The 15751-nt window shown below is 38.5% G+C and overlaps 1 protein-coding gene across 11 annotated transcripts in view; it reads right to left on the bottom strand.

Annotated features, from left to right (window-relative positions):
- Positions 1-15751, bottom strand: part of LOC105229811 (uncharacterized) — a 212483-nt gene that overhangs the window by 21307 nt on the left and 175425 nt on the right. For 9 of the 11 annotated variants that reach the window (XM_049454218.1, XM_049454223.1, XM_049454222.1 and 6 more), the window contains 8 exons: positions 11809-12014; positions 9528-10967; positions 9115-9327; positions 7394-7592; positions 6613-7316; positions 4441-4458; positions 201-354; positions 14-137 (listed from right to left, as the gene is read on the bottom strand). In XM_049454218.1, coding sequence (XP_049310175.1) covers positions 14-137; positions 201-354; positions 4441-4458; positions 6613-7316; positions 7394-7592; positions 9115-9327; positions 9528-10967; positions 11809-12014 — 3058 coding nt within the window. The remainder of the gene's footprint in view (positions 1-13; positions 138-200; positions 355-4440; positions 4459-6612; positions 7317-7393; positions 7593-9114; positions 9328-9527; positions 10968-11808; positions 12015-15751) is intronic. The other 2 variants (XM_049454227.1, XM_049454221.1) reach the window with 1 other exon arrangement.

Genomic DNA, 15751 nt, shown 5'->3' on the forward strand with positions numbered 1-15751 from the left:
TAAACTGTCCAACCTGAAAACTCATTCTGGTGTCATCGGTCCATTCGAATTGACCGCTTTTCTCCAGCTCGGCACCCAGCCAATAAATCAGCTGCGGCGAATAGTCTATTTGGTTTCGTATGTTCGATGTAATAAATCTGCAAAAAAATTATATGCGTTCTAGAAGTTTCAGTATGTAATATCATTCCCTTCAGACCCACCTGTGCTCATCTGAGGACGACACCGACGACAGTTGTGCGCCCATGCCACGACACACTTGCTGCGCCGTCCACCAGTCCACTTCGGGATAGGAAATGAAGAGATAACAGGAACCATTGTAGTATTTCAGACGTTCGTTGGCGCACTCGGAGGCAGCTGGAATGCAAATTGGGAGAGCATAAAAGCAATCGGCGGTTAATTTCGTTAATCAGAAGGCGTTAATTTTTGCTATTTGCAAAATGCTGCATCCAGAAAAAGTTAGGCAACACATACACACGTACATACACGCTAATCTTATAACTTCGGCTAAACGTGCAATAAACTACTTACAAACATACATACATACATTTATTGGTATTAATTTCACTTTATATTTCTTTAAATACTATTAGCTTCAATAAAAAATAAATTAGTTAAAGCGTGCTTAGTTGGGAGATGCTGTGTTATTTGTTGTAGTGTCTGGTAAGAGCATGTCGTCAATGCAAAGAAAAAATATAAATATTTAAAATAAATATATGTATAATATATAGGGAATATTTAGTAATATATTATTTGATTATACAAAAAAATCTACTTGTATACATAAATTTCACAAATATTTCTATAGTTATGTACGACACTGAATACTAAAATTCGGTTATAATTAAATTATATATTCCTTTAATAATTTAACTTGGTTAAGGAATTAAGAAAACAATATTAGAAGTAAAAATATGTAAGTACGCCTAGTAGATAATTTAAACTTAAATACACGAGGGCGGTTCGAAAAAATACTCAGTCTTATAGGCGCGATGATGCAACCGTCGAAATCATAGCGTAAGGAGATGGTGAACCCGATTCCCCAATCAATGACGATAGAGCAGACCGTTTCACTGCCCACAAAGAATAATCGATAGCAATACCGTCTAAAGAGCAGCAAAGCGGATGAGAGACTGATAACGACCACTATTCAGATACGACGTTTCAGAACTGTTAAGGAGATGAAATGAACCTTTGTACAATATTGTGGAATTACAATAGAGCTCCTGACCAATCCACAATGCCCAACTATAGTGGGACAAGACTCGTTCGAATACATGTCCGAGAAAGATTAAAGCCAAGCACATAGGTTTCTCTAGTGCATCCGTGCGGCTAAAAATATAAGGAGTTGTCGCAGGACAATGACATTTGGTACATCATTGGGATTCCACTCAAGAAAAAATGAAAAACTATTTTTTTGAAATTTTATTTTACGCCCACCTCCCAGGATAAGGTGAAGGACTTAATTTTGACCTACAGCACTGATTTTTGGTACATAGCAAGGTTTTTATGACATATATTTGGTGTTAAATTTCCCCGTCAATATCCGTACTTCTTCAATCGCACCTCCCATGAAAACTAAATTCTCTTTATCAGAGTAAATTTAGAGAAGGTTTTTTAATCTTCGTGAAATTCTGACATATGTTTTTGCTCAAGGGGACGCCAATGATGAATTTTTTTTGGCCTCAACAACCGTGCCATGAGCTTCTGCTTTCTGTCTGGACTGAATAGACAGCGCTAAAAAGATGCACCACTTGAATTTGAAGAACATTGAAATTTCGACGTCAATTATGTTGTTCCACAAAATTTTTTATGCATATTTTTTTCAATCGGATTTTGATTAAAAATTTTTTCTTGCAACGAGTAATAACACCAAATGAAAAATCAGAATAACAAAGTTGAATTTCAAACGCAGAATAACTTGTTGACAATGGGTGACTTTAGGACTGAGCAGGCAATTTTGAGAAGTACAGTCACCACTTTGGGACGGACAAAAAAAACTCTATGCAGATAGACTTCTAATACGTTGGGAACGAATGTATAGATAGCTGTACAAAGTGTGAAATTTCATTCAAATCAGACAACATTGACATTTTGAATTTCAGCAGATATCCAATGTGCAAGTCCAGCGGCTACTCTTGGAATATCCAATTGGCGTCAAACAACGAAAAGGATAAAAAACACTCCAGTTGCATTGAGTATTCAAAGGCTTTACCGCGGCGGTTGTCTGCGCCAGTAAATAAGAAGTAGGAGTGTCCACTTAGATCTTGGAAAAAGAATGGTGGATTAATATCGGTCGGTGGCTTCTAGTTTTGAAGATCCAATTAGCGTCAAGTTGGTATAATATTTTGTTGGATAGTACTGTTATCACACTGGTTAATGAGTTAATTTATAGCTACAAGTATACCGCATTAATCAAGCACCGTGTTAACGCAGACTAACGTAGGAGAAAGTAAGAAGAAGAAGGATGAGAGAGCTGATAAAGTAGAAAGCTCAAAAGACCACCTGGGTCATAGTTGCAAAAAATATGAAGATGGAGAACAGCATCCAGGGATAACATATTATTCTTCGTGAGTACTACTTCACACTAGAGTTTACTTTAATACGTAAATCCGTGATCGTATTTTTTGCCGAGTCATGCACTGGATCAGTGTACAAACGACTAAAGAGCGAGGTAACATTGAAAAGTACATCTTTCCCCAAAAACTCTGCTCAGGAAAAGAGAAGCCAATAAAGTGAATCATCGGCTCAAAAAACACTGAGGAAAAGATTATACGCTGTGAAAATATATCACTTCGATGTTGTTTAAAAGTGCTTGAATCCGAAGATGGTTAAAGTTTTCATAAGTCTGTCATCACAGTCGACAAAATGATTTCGTGCCAAGTGATACAAATTTCGATAAACCAAAAGCATTGAAGCCGTATGTTTGAGTAGATCATCGCAGCGAAAATACTCTTTCAAGGACTAAATCGTCTCGGGTTTAACAGCGTGTCATGGCATAGTGCTCGAATTTCGCTAGAAAAAAAGTCCAGGGGGGATGATATTACGTTTTTGAAAATTATGCCCTCTCTCCCTTCGACTGTAACATTATGGATGAGTTCATTTTTGAAGAAATAACCGACCAATATTTCTTCTGCCCATAGAGTACACCAATACGGTGTCTTTCCAGTGAGTTAAATCGCACTTCTTGAAGGCGATCACAGGCCAAATCTGACCCAGATAATAGACGCAAAGGTATACCCATCAACACATAAGTGAATTCTTTGGTAAAAAAATATAAGAAAATCGAGTCGATAGAGCCATGTCGCTCAGGTCCAATTATAACGTAAAATTATGTACGGAATCCATTTTTGAATACTTGGAATATGGATCATAAAGCAGTTTATTAACCAGTTTACTGCGCTCAATGGAGAGTAGACACATCTCGGTTCTCTTCGATCTGTGAAAATCTGAGGGTGTTATGTCGTCGGAGCTAATATTCTAAAAAAATAACATATATTTCTAAAAAAAACAACCGTAAAATTCTTGGCACAAGTTCCTTAATATCAAATAGTCTATTTTATGTCGATAACCATCTTCTTAATATTGAATACGAAGGAAACGGCCTTGAATGGAATTATATTCCCATGGAGAAAGAACTCGAAAGATAAAGTTAGAATGAATAAAAATCTGAAAGAAATAAAAATTAATCACATTTCTGTAAACATTCACTAATTTTCATTACATTTAGTGGTTTAAAATACAAAGTATTACTATTCAAAAGCTAGAATAATATATTTTTGAAAAAATGATTAGAAATAATAAACAAATTAGCGAATACATAAGATATAACAAAATTACAGATAATTGTACATATACATACATCGGAATAGTTTATAATACTTCAGTTAAAATGGTATATAGTCGTATTATAATACACATTCTTCTTGAGTTTTTTTTTAAACAACACTCATGAATAGAATAAATGTAAATCATTCTATTGAAAATACTGAACAAAAAGTAATTAAAACTATTGGAATAAAGAAATAATTTAATACCTTGGCAAAAATTATTTATCTTATACTTCACGTCTCTATCTAATACACAGATAATATTTTATAAACAAAAAAGACACTCATGCAAAGATCTAAATTAAATACTATAAACTATATTTAATCTAAACGAAAATTCGAATGAAATTAAAACATTCAGTAAATAGCTGCGGCCGTTGTGTGCTTGCATGGCTTCGATGACATTTCTACATACCCTGTAGGAATATTTTTCATCAAAATGTATAAAAAATCTTTTAAAAAATTACGTCGAAGTTATCACTTGATTTTTCAAAGTTTTCATAAAAGTCTTATGTTAACTACAATCTTACGCTTTTATCTTAAACGATTCCTACAGACTATGTGTTATGTCAATAAAGCACACTGGTCTACATGTGGCACTGAGGAAACTTACCACGGAACGTATAACTTCCTAGTAGTATGTTCAATTTTTAAGTTTCGTAGAAATAGTTTGCAATACGAGGTAAAAGTAAAAGTAATTTTACAATAGTAATACATATGTGAATGTGTTAGGAAGAGAGATAGAGAAAGGGCGTGAGTATGAAAGAGAAAGTGATATGCATGAAATTGAAAAACGAGGAGCAAGTGGTAGGAGGCTTGTAGGATGAAGCGTGTTGTAGAAAGTGCCTTAAGTTTGAGATGAATGGCAAAATGTTTATGAAATGAGTGAGAGTCCTAGATAGTTACATACATACAGATATAGTTATTATGTACCATATATAACTTTGAAGCAAAAAATTTTGAAACGTATTTTTATTTTTTTATATATTATATAGACACGAACAAAAACGATTAATATACCAAAAAAGATATTTCATATTTAGTTAGACATATTGGTAGTTAATAGATAGATATGTACAGATTTACTTTGCATAAAATTTAGTTGAAAGCATTCATCGAGACAAACATACACACATGTTATTATAGTTAAACATATTAAGTAGTTTAAATTTGAGTATAGACTTTAACATAGTAAATTTTCGAAATTCCGTAAAGGCAATAAGCAATTTGTAAAATCCAATATATTTTTATAAGCCCAATTGGCGCTCTTGAATTTAATTAGACTGAATTTCTATTTCATGTTACATAAAATCGCAGACTTTTCAAGGAAATGTGTTGTGTGAAAAATTGTGATGAAATTTTTTTCGTATAGTTTTTTAAAGGAAGGTCCTGTCATAGCTGGAGTAAGCCATTAGGGTTAGAAAATTCTCTATTGTATCTTGATATTGAGGAAGATTTCAAATGGACGGTCTTGGGTTGAAACCCAGATGGTTTCATTTACTAGAAGTTACGAGATTCTGTCGGATACAGTGAAATATCACGGCTCATTCTGGATAGGAACCTTTCATGGAAGCCGAATATCGTAAAGAGAGCCAAAAAGGCATTGGAGTCATTCGCAAAAAGTGGAGTCTCTTATCAAAAATGGTCCTCTGGCTCTACGATACTATAGCCAAGCCCATTATGTTCTATGGAGTCTTTATGTGACGGAGGGCTTTGGAAAAAATCATACTTGCAAGGCGGCGCTCACCAGCATGTGTGGTGCACTAAGGTCTAGTGTCCGTAGAAATCGTCGGTAGGTGTATGGCACCGAAAATTCTTATCAGATTCAGAGCATTTAGGTTCCTAAAAGAACACATGTCTGAACACTCGGAAATCCCCTCACACTTTGCCTTCATATCGGATCACTTGGATGGTGGTGAAGAAGCCAAACCGAACTCTGGCGGCTCCTTCTCCGCCTATATACCGGTGAGAGAGTTGTGGATAGTAAGAAGCCGTGAGGCAGTGAACTTCTTTACGGACGGGTCAAAGCTTGGGGGAAGGTTGGTGGAAGGTTTTACTGTCAGAAGCTCTCTATCAAATCCAGCTTCAGACTTCCTGACTACTTCACTGTCTCCGGAGTGCAGCCTCCTTCAGAAAAAGGACCATCCTCCCAGATAGCAGAGTGGCGATACTAGCATTGACCTCATTAGTAATGCGTTCAGGGTTGGTCAAGGAATACCTAACCTCGCTATCACTAGCATCGAGTGACTTTGTGATGAGACTGGTATGGGTGCCAGGCCCAAGCGGAATCGCAGGAAATTGGAGGTTGTCTTATTATTTGACACCATACAATGATAATTGCAGAAGCTGCCAAGAGATAGAAGAAGAAAAGACTAGAAAATGTCTTCTTTGTGAATGCAAGTCTTTGTACAGGAAAATAGGTGAACAATCGATCGAGAATATTACATACATTATATTAAACGTTTGTCAGCCTAAGGATATTTTAGTCTCGGGTGCTTTACCATGATCCTTCTAGGTCTTTATGCGCGGTGTCTAAGGAATATCGTACAAAAATAGAAATATTGTATGATATTTTTGAACTGAGTTCCCAAAAACTTGCTGATGAATATATTGAACGAAATGTTTTATAGTAACGAAATGCTGTTGACTTCTTTTCATAATGTAAGACCAAGTATAATCGAATAGAAATTAGTTGACATGAGGCGCGTTATGAGCATACTCGAGTTACTTGTAAGCAAATATATGTATGTGATGTTGTTGTAGTTTTCTCAAAAATAATACTCACTATTCTCCATATAAGTCTTCGCCTTAAAGCCGCCAAAATGATGCGAGTAGTCGGAGACGAAATGCAAGCCCAAATAGGAGCCGGTGGAGACGTGACGCAGCAACTTCAGTTTGGAACTCCAATCGCCGCACAGGCGCTTCGGCAAAGCATTCGTTTCCGCATTTGCATCCGAACGCAAACGATTGTGATGATTCGTTGGATAGTTGGGATTGCCATGTGGATAGTCGGGTGTTTGTATTAGGTAGTTCGTGTGCGGTCGGTAGAGACTCGAGAAGATGTGCAGCAGTTTTTGATAATTCGTTTGCGCGAGATTGTAGTTGTTATAACTATTCGAATACAAGTAGTTATTGTTGTTGTTGGTGTTTGTATTGAAATTCGCATTCGCATTCGCATTCGGATTTACATTCGTATTTATATTATTTACAGCATTCGTACTAGCATAATTTGTATAAGTATTAGAATAAGCGTTCGCATTAGAATTACTAGATGTATATGTAGATGTAGATGTAGACATAGGCATAGTATACGATGAACTAAGGCTAGGTTTCTCATAAGAACTTCGCTTTCGAAATGTTTTATTTATATTTATATTACTTTTACTACTATTATTTATATTTAACATGTTTTTGTTTTTGGAAGATTTTGTAGTTCTGAAATTATCGTAGTGCGTTGGTTCGGTAATTTCCAAATAGTCATAGGTACAACTGCGAGAAGTGAAGAGAGGATGACATTTTATGTAAATTCTTTTTTTTTGATTATTTAAAGACAACAGTTTACTCACCCCGCCTCATTCTCGATCACCAGCTCTTCGAATTCGATGACAACACGATAGCCCGTTGGCGCCGTTATTGTTGTAAAACAATTCGCATTATCGGGATATTGTCGTGGAAACGACGGACTCCAAATGGAGGCGCGCGGATGTTCCTTGGTCAATGAGACCGTCTTATTGCAGTCATTTATCCAACTCCGTCGCAAGGAATCTGTGTTATATATAGAGTAATTATTAAAGGCTTAATTCAAGATGATGCAGGCATAAATTTTGCTTTCTGAATTGACGAAGTTTGTGTTTCCAGTGGAACAAAGGGGTGACTTTGGGGGGGGAGTCTACTTTATCATGAACGGAAATGTTTGATACTAGAAAGAATTCAATGAAGACTCAGACGAAATAGTACTTGAAACTCGTCGGGTTGGCAACAGGATCTCAAAATGTCTTATGGATCGATTCAACAGATTTTGGTTAATGATTTGCGTATGAAGCGTGTCAATGTTAGACTCCTACCAAAAGACCTGAATCTTTTGCAAGAACGACGCTTGAGAACCCTATATTCATCAAATGCATAATTACTGACGACGAAAAGTGGGTTTCTTTACCTTTATTTAACGTTAGGCCCAGGAAACGTGCTGTTTCGACTGGTTTGGACCACAAGGAGAGAGTTGTCAGATGTGTGAAGTTACCAGGGCATTCAAAGATGTGGTTAGGATCATGCGGCGACTTGTTGCACGCTGGATATATGTTTGATATGTTTGGAGTTGATTCTGGATAAGTAGGAGTTTAACCTGCTACAGTATTCAAAACGAAACTGCGCAAGGGTCAGTCTGAATTCTCGCGGCAACTCGAGCTCTCGTCTGCAATGGGTGGTGGTTTGACTCCAAGGTCGCCATTCACTCGGAGGGAGTCGGTGAAGGTGTTAATGGCTCCACTATGAATGGCGGTCAGTGCATGTCTGAAGTTAGTTGCGTCCGAAGTCTGGTCGGCGTAGTTGAGGAAGGACCTTTTGATGCTGCTAGAAGGCGGTTCCGCTCCAAGCTGGTGACTGCAGGAATGATTTCTGCCAAAGCACCCAGCAGAAATTACAAATTATGCTCCATAATGGAGAACATAGGAGTCTCACTGTGTAATTGTTCGATGGGAGACATCAAGAGGCATCCTGTTGTAATCCGGAGTACAGTGTTCTGACAAGTCTAAAGTCTGCGTTTCACTGTATCCAGGCGACCACATTGAAGCGGTGGGGTTCAGGACCGGCCGGTCAATTGCCTTGTATGTTCCCAAAAACGTTTCTTTGTCTTTTTAATTTTTCTCAGATGATGGTTGACGACCGCTCAAGTAAGGTTGTGTGATTGATTTGTCAAAAGCTTTTGATAAGTCCAATGCTACGAGGACCGTTCTCTCTGGGAATTTTTTTCGGAAACCATACTGGTGTTTTGATAGGATCGGGTGAAGGTAGGGAGTAGTAAGGACTAAAGTGTCATCACTACTGGGGATAGGAGAGTTATCGGACAGTAGGATTTCCCAGGTTTCAGTTGTTCGATGACAACTTATTGTATATAATCCTTACCAGCCTAACAGAAATGAGGTACTCGTAACAACAACGAGACGGGTATTTACGAATATTACATCAAAACTGTACACCACCCAAGTGAATGGCGCTCCAAAATCAGGCCAGTCAACCCGTGGCTTATTTTTCCTTTATTTTTCTCTCCATTATTCTTCGTACAACTTACCATCACTCATCGGCCGCTCACAGATGAGAAAATTCTTCGCACTGCAATCCCGATCATTCCACATAAAAGTGCTCGTCAACGGACTGCGATTAGCTTGTATACCCGGTGGTGTACGAAAAAAGCGACGTAACTCTATGCAATCTTGACTGCTGAGACCGTCATCGTTGGGTTGCTTATTGTAATGACTGTGTTCCGTCCATCCCGGAAACCAGTCTGTATAAAAGGAGGAAGAGAGGGAAATTTAATATGACGTAGGTAAAGATTATAAAGGAATTATACTTTGGGGTTAGTATTGCCTACTAAGTGTTAATGGTTGAAGACGTTATGTCCGCTAGCGTCTTCAACCAAGTCAAAAAGTGTATTTTAATTTATAAATACAATAATTTTCATTCTTACATCCACTTTCTACTCACTTGTGTACTGGAACAGCAGTCCGTCGCTCCAGCGAAAGTCGCCCTCATAGCTGCTATCCGAGCCTCCGACCCAATAGGCATTCTGATCATCATAGCCGGGGCTACGAAAAAGAATTTCATGTATGACTTGTTGTTGTTGCTCATTGCGAATGGAAGCCAAGTGACCGCCCAAGTTTACACAATGCTCCTCCGCATCCGGCCACGACATGGCCACTTCAATAGCATTTATGCAAAACTGTTGAATGGCAACCCAACCGAAGTCACAGCTGGAAACAAGCTCCACAATGGGTTGCGCCACATATGACAGATAAACTGTGGGCAGTGAGGTAATGGGCGTATTTTGACCGATATTCGGCATCGGATCAGACATAAACATATTGTTGTTGTAGTTTATACGCGTCGCCTTGAAGAGATGTATGTTGAGTGTATTGCCAGTTGAGGTTAGAAGGAAGGCTTGCATACGATTCGTATCGTTTATGCAATAAGACCAACGTGCGGAATCGCTTTCGAATATTTTAACGATAACGCCATCACAGTTAGAAATGTCACTGGTTCCTTGCAGCGACTTGCCGCTCGCAGCGAAGCTGAACTCTTTGATTTTGCTCTCCATAATTCTGAGGAAGCCATCCAATGAACTAGTGGAACGCTTGTTGACGTGCTCACGTGTTGCATTATATGCACGAAGCGTGTACGAGCTCTGCTCTTGTGCTTGCGTTCGCGCCGAAGCTTTGGGTTCGGCGCGTCTAAACATCGTCGACGTTGCAGCGCCACTTTTTTTACTACTCCCGCTACCGCTACTCAGCAGCGTTAAATTTATGCGCTTTGTGTCGATTTGTATACCCTCGGTGGTGTAGATATTGAACATGTCCTGTTCGCCAGCAGCATTCAATTGTATGCCATCGTTCGGCTGCAGCAGCGCGCTATCGTTGTTCGTCACGAGTGTCAGACTTATGCGATTGCCATACGGCAGATGTATACGAAAGTAACACTCGACCGCATCTCGCATACTCGGTCGTATGTAATACTCACCCGTTTGATTGCTTGTCGTTATATTATAACAGTAGTCTACCAATTTGTAGCTGAGGCTGAACATAGGACTTTTATGGAAGTGTACTGTGGTGTGGCTGCGCACATCGAAGTGATAGCTGCGATCGGCGGCGTTGAGTTCCTCCAGTTTGCCACACAAGCGCGTACGCTCGTTGAAGCGTATGTAGCCGCCACTGTTGCAGGGAACATTCAGTCGTTGGAGCTCGACGAGTATACCGGCCGGTGGGATGTCGCCGTTTGCGGCACTCGCAGACCCAGTTGGGTTGTTCTGGTTGTGTTCAGTCTCAAAGAGTCGATACGGAGGGAAATGTACGGTACAATCGATGCTGTACAATGGAAGTGCTGTGTAGTCCAAGTTTCCTCTCGTGACTTCACGCAACAGCAATTGGCAGTCTGTGTGTGGGATGAGAAAGGGAAAGAAATAACAGTATAATGTTTTTTCGAAGGTGTCTAAATGTCAATGATGTTGTGTAGTGTTTATTAAAAGGATGAGCTTGTCTCATGAAGATCACGGCGGTCATATTAGCTATCGCAATAGAGTGTCGAAGAAGCGAACCATTCCAGACATAAGACTCTGGAACGCTCTAAAATTCTTACCAGAGACTTAAAAACTGGTTCTACGAGTTTAAAAGAAGTTGTACGTCGGTTTTTGATGAGACGACCCAAAAATTTCTACTAAGGGGATAGAGTGACAAAAGTGTACGATGTCGTATTGGCAGAACGCCAATCTAATGGATTTTTTCAAGACTGTCGACGAATCATACATCCAGAGCAGACACCACAAGTGGACTTCAGAGGCCAAAGAACAGTCGAAAAAGTGGTATAACGTCCACGAACTTACTTCGAAGAAGGCGAAGACTATATTACCAACCGGAAAAATGATGACCACCTAGACCTTCATCCACCGTATTCTCCAAATTATAACTTATTTTGCTTATAAACATAAAACAGTTACTCGCCTGGCAGAATTTTGGGTCGAATGTGAATACTTTCCCTGCCCTCCTTTACACTGGAGAAATTTATGCAAAAACATGTAGCAATCACTTATACGTTCTCTCCCTGAACAAACTCCCACACACCCAAAATTTCGAGCAATTAAAAGACTTAAAAACAATTTGTTAAGTTTTCCACTTGCACTTCGTTGTAGTGTTGTTAAAATTTCTTGTAATTGTTTCTTTCACCTTCGTCTCTGTATTTATTGTTTTTGTTTTTGCAATGCTGCTGTTGTACTCACCTTTGCGTAGTTGAAATTTAAAAGTTTTTTTGAACACCACATGTTGTGCGTCGACTTTAATGTTGTTTCCATTATTATTGTTGTTGTTGTTCGTGTTACTGCTGGAACTACTGCCATTGGCATTGTTCATGTTGCTGTTATTGTTGCTGTTGCGACTTCTTGTGTCCCCAGCACTGTCACTCTCAAAAGTCGCACGAAAAAACACTCTGCAAAAAAAAGAAGAAATGAAATGCGAAACGAAAAGTAAAGAGAGTAAAAAGAATTGAAGAAAACAAATAGAAATGAAACTTTTTCAGTTTGCAGTCGCTCAAGTCCAAGTTTCAACCATAAAATATACTTTCTTTGAAATTCAACGCATTACCGCAACGGTGGCGAAAAGTTGAAATGTGGCCAAGTTTAATTTGGCTTTGGAGTAACGCAATGTCGAGAGTATTTTGCTCGGAATTCTATTAAAGTGTAAGTTTTAGTGGAAATACAATTAGTTTGTTCTAATCAATTGCTTGCAGGAATCTTGTGATTTATTTTGAAGAATTCGTAATCATTTATACATAGTAAGTGAATTTTTTTTCTAATAGAGAAGTAGGAGAGCCGAAAAACGATGATACTATTGTATCGTACAGATAAGACCTTGAATCATGCTTGTCTTGATTTATTGTTGCAAACGTAATCCCGCTTTTGATACCCATATGATTTCGAAACTGTGGAAGAAGGCGCTTCCAGGCTGTAACCATTAAAGCTGAGCAAATTCTCTATAATTTTTCAAAGATGGTCTTGATTCGGCTTACTAAGGGGCGAAAGCTACTTTTTTCAATAGCTTTTCTTTGATATTTGGTTTCAACAAGACGGCGAAACATCCCACACATTGCATCAGTCAATGGATTTATTGAGAGAACACTTCTTTTTGGGTCGGTCGATTGACCACCACGATTGTGTGATAACACACCGTTAGTCTTTTTCCTGTGGAGATATGTAAAGTCGTTCGCCAGTTACCAGTCGAAATGCTTGAACGACATAGAAAATTGGACTCAATGGATGGATAATAAACATTCCTCATTGAATATGAAGTTTCTGTGTTTTTCCTTAAAATATCCGTGCTTGGTTTAACGTATCGAAAATGAATTTGGTGAAACCTTAACAGAATTTCTAGTTTAAAAGGCAAATGCCAAAGGCTTACATGGCAAATGCCGTATTTTTTCCTAACAAAAATTCAATGACTGAATTTTAGGCTTAAATGTAGGGTCACTTCTGAAAATATGACTCTTTTCACCGTTTGACAATCATATAGCAGGTAGGAGTTGTAGCGAATCCTACCTTTCAAGAAATACATAGATAAAGATAGATAGATAAATAAATGAGGATTGTACCGCGACCTAGGGTCTATTGTGCCCTTTCCTAGCTTACAACGTCTCAACTAGCCCCAGCAAATTGATGAATTCCAAAAGAAATACATACGAGTACTGATGAGGTTAATGTAGTTATCAGAAGTCTTCAAAAATATTCTACAATTCTACTGTCTGCGGTTAGGTGCCAATAAACTATGGCGATTTATGATTCAACGGATGAGTTTTTGAAGGAGTGGATGCAGAAATCAAAAGGGAAATGTACTACGCAAGAAAGAAGGAGTCAAGATGATGGCTTAATGGTGGCATAAGCCATCTCTTTCTTACTAAAATCACTAAGATGGGTGGCAAATTGGAGCACTAGACCGCTCTTAAGCCCTAATCAAACTGAAATGACGCTGCTCATGAAGCAATGGAAAACAGAGTTCCACACACAGTTAAAGTATAAATATAAAGCTACAAGCATTCATGGTATTTTTCCTTTCCTATCCTAAAATCTTGGGAATAAAATGTATAGCGAAATGAATTGGAATGAAAAAATTTGAGAAACAAAATCATTATCAGCAAAATGCCATGGCTGCCGTTAATGGAAAAAAACATGTCTTACAACATATTCTACAATCAAAATTCTGATATATGTACGTATGTTGTTATGAGCAATAACAACACGATCCTAAAGAGATTTTGGATAAGCTAGTCCCATTGGAAGAAGAAATCCCATAGCTAAGCTTCAGGCATTAATTCCAGGTTGAGATATAATATAAGTTAGGGAAAGCTCACTCAATTAAGCCCGATGGGTTTTGAAGTAAACTTTGAAGTACTCTCTGAATACCTTAACTTACAAAACTTTTTCAGTATTATTCAAGTCTCTGGGAATTGAGAAGCATAAGAACAAGATAATAAAAAAATTGTAAAATTCCACCTAGGTTGATGTTCAAAAGCTCGATGGATGAATTATTTGCAATCTTTCCGGGTTAAGCGCCTGACCAAATAAATATAAAAATCAATGAGAGAGCAGATCAAAAAGAGTCTCTCATCCGAGGCTCGCCTTCTACTCACTACCTCACTACCCAGAGAATACTTGATCCAAGACCGGAAGTTGTGAGCTGCTTGAGCCATATGTAAAAGAATCGTTTCTGGCCACTTAGAAAACTTTCCGCACTTGCAAGCTCCAGGTATAATGATAACGGTAGCTAGTTCATATCGCCTTATTTATGTAAGTAATCAACATCAGCTTGACTTACCAACCTAAATTTCAAAGATTTCCTGAACACATTGCCATATTATTACAGTAAACTCACACTACTAGCACTCTCGTCTCAAATTTGGCTTTACTACCGCATGCGTCGGCTCCAAAGCCATCAAGACAATGCTCTTGACAGAGCTGTGTCAACAAACCACAGATCTAAGTTCTGGTTGATACTAAATTCACTTTGCCGGTTAATTGCGTATAAATAACAGTTAATGATGCTGTTCATTTCGAGTAGTGCTCATGTACGCACTTCAGCAACAGATCTTCTCGTAATTAAATGCGTTTTACTAACAAATGATGATTTAATCAAATGGACCCAGTGCCGCTTCCTCTACAAAGTAAATTAAATTAACTGCGCCACTTTGGCCATTTCGCTCGTAAGGCAAACCACAATTATGACCCGGCAATTATCTGCTCATTACACGCATATATATATATACTATACGCACATTGCTCCTCTTACGACTGTACGTTGCTCTTCTGGCCTTGCCATATTCGAAGCAGACGCACAATTATGATTCGTTTACTAGAGAAGAACAAGTAAGAGGAGAAGACATAAAGCTACACTCCCGCACACAGACTCGTATTTATATATTTTGTTGTCCTTGTTGGTGGTCGGTCAAAGTTCCCTGTGTAATATTGAACAAACAGAGGGACTTCCTATACATGTTTTTTCCTATTCTGGCATTTTTGGCGCCAGAGTCCGCACATATACTTTCTCTAACATAGTGATACTGTGAAAGACCCATAGAATGAAACGTCGATGCTTTAGATATTACTTATACAATTATTATAACGTCGAGTTTAAGATTTCGTAAACGTGTTAATGAAAGGGAGCCGAAGTTTTTACACTGGAGGTCAAGTTTGTTGAAAAGCGGGGTTGTATCAGTAGAAAATGAATATCAGCTGCCGCAAATAGGATGCAAACGTCGGATACAGTGAAATATTTAGGTCTCATCCTGGAAAGGAAGCTTTTACGGAATCCGAATTTTGAAGAGAGAGCAAAAAAAGCATCAATTGCTGAAGAGCTGCCCTTGGCAAAAGATGGAATCTCTCACTGAAAGTGGTCCACCGGCTCTACGACACCATAGTCAAACCCATTATGTTCTATGGAGTCTTTCTGTGGCGAGGGCACTAGAAAATATCACACTTGCAAGGCGGCGCTCATCAGTTTGTGTTATGCGCTAAGGTCCACTCCAACCATGGCACTCAACGCCATTAGTGCTCGTAAACATCGTCGGAATGTGAATGGCTGTGAAAGTTGCCATCAGTTTGGAGGATCTGGGTTTTTAAAAGAATACGTATGTAAATACTCGGATATCCTCATGAACTTTGATTTCATATCAGATTA

The sequence above is a fragment of the Bactrocera dorsalis genome, chromosome 4 (assembly GCF_023373825.1).
Source record: "Bactrocera dorsalis isolate Fly_Bdor chromosome 4, ASM2337382v1, whole genome shotgun sequence".
Classification (NCBI taxonomy): Eukaryota; Metazoa; Arthropoda; class Insecta; order Diptera; family Tephritidae; genus Bactrocera; species Bactrocera dorsalis.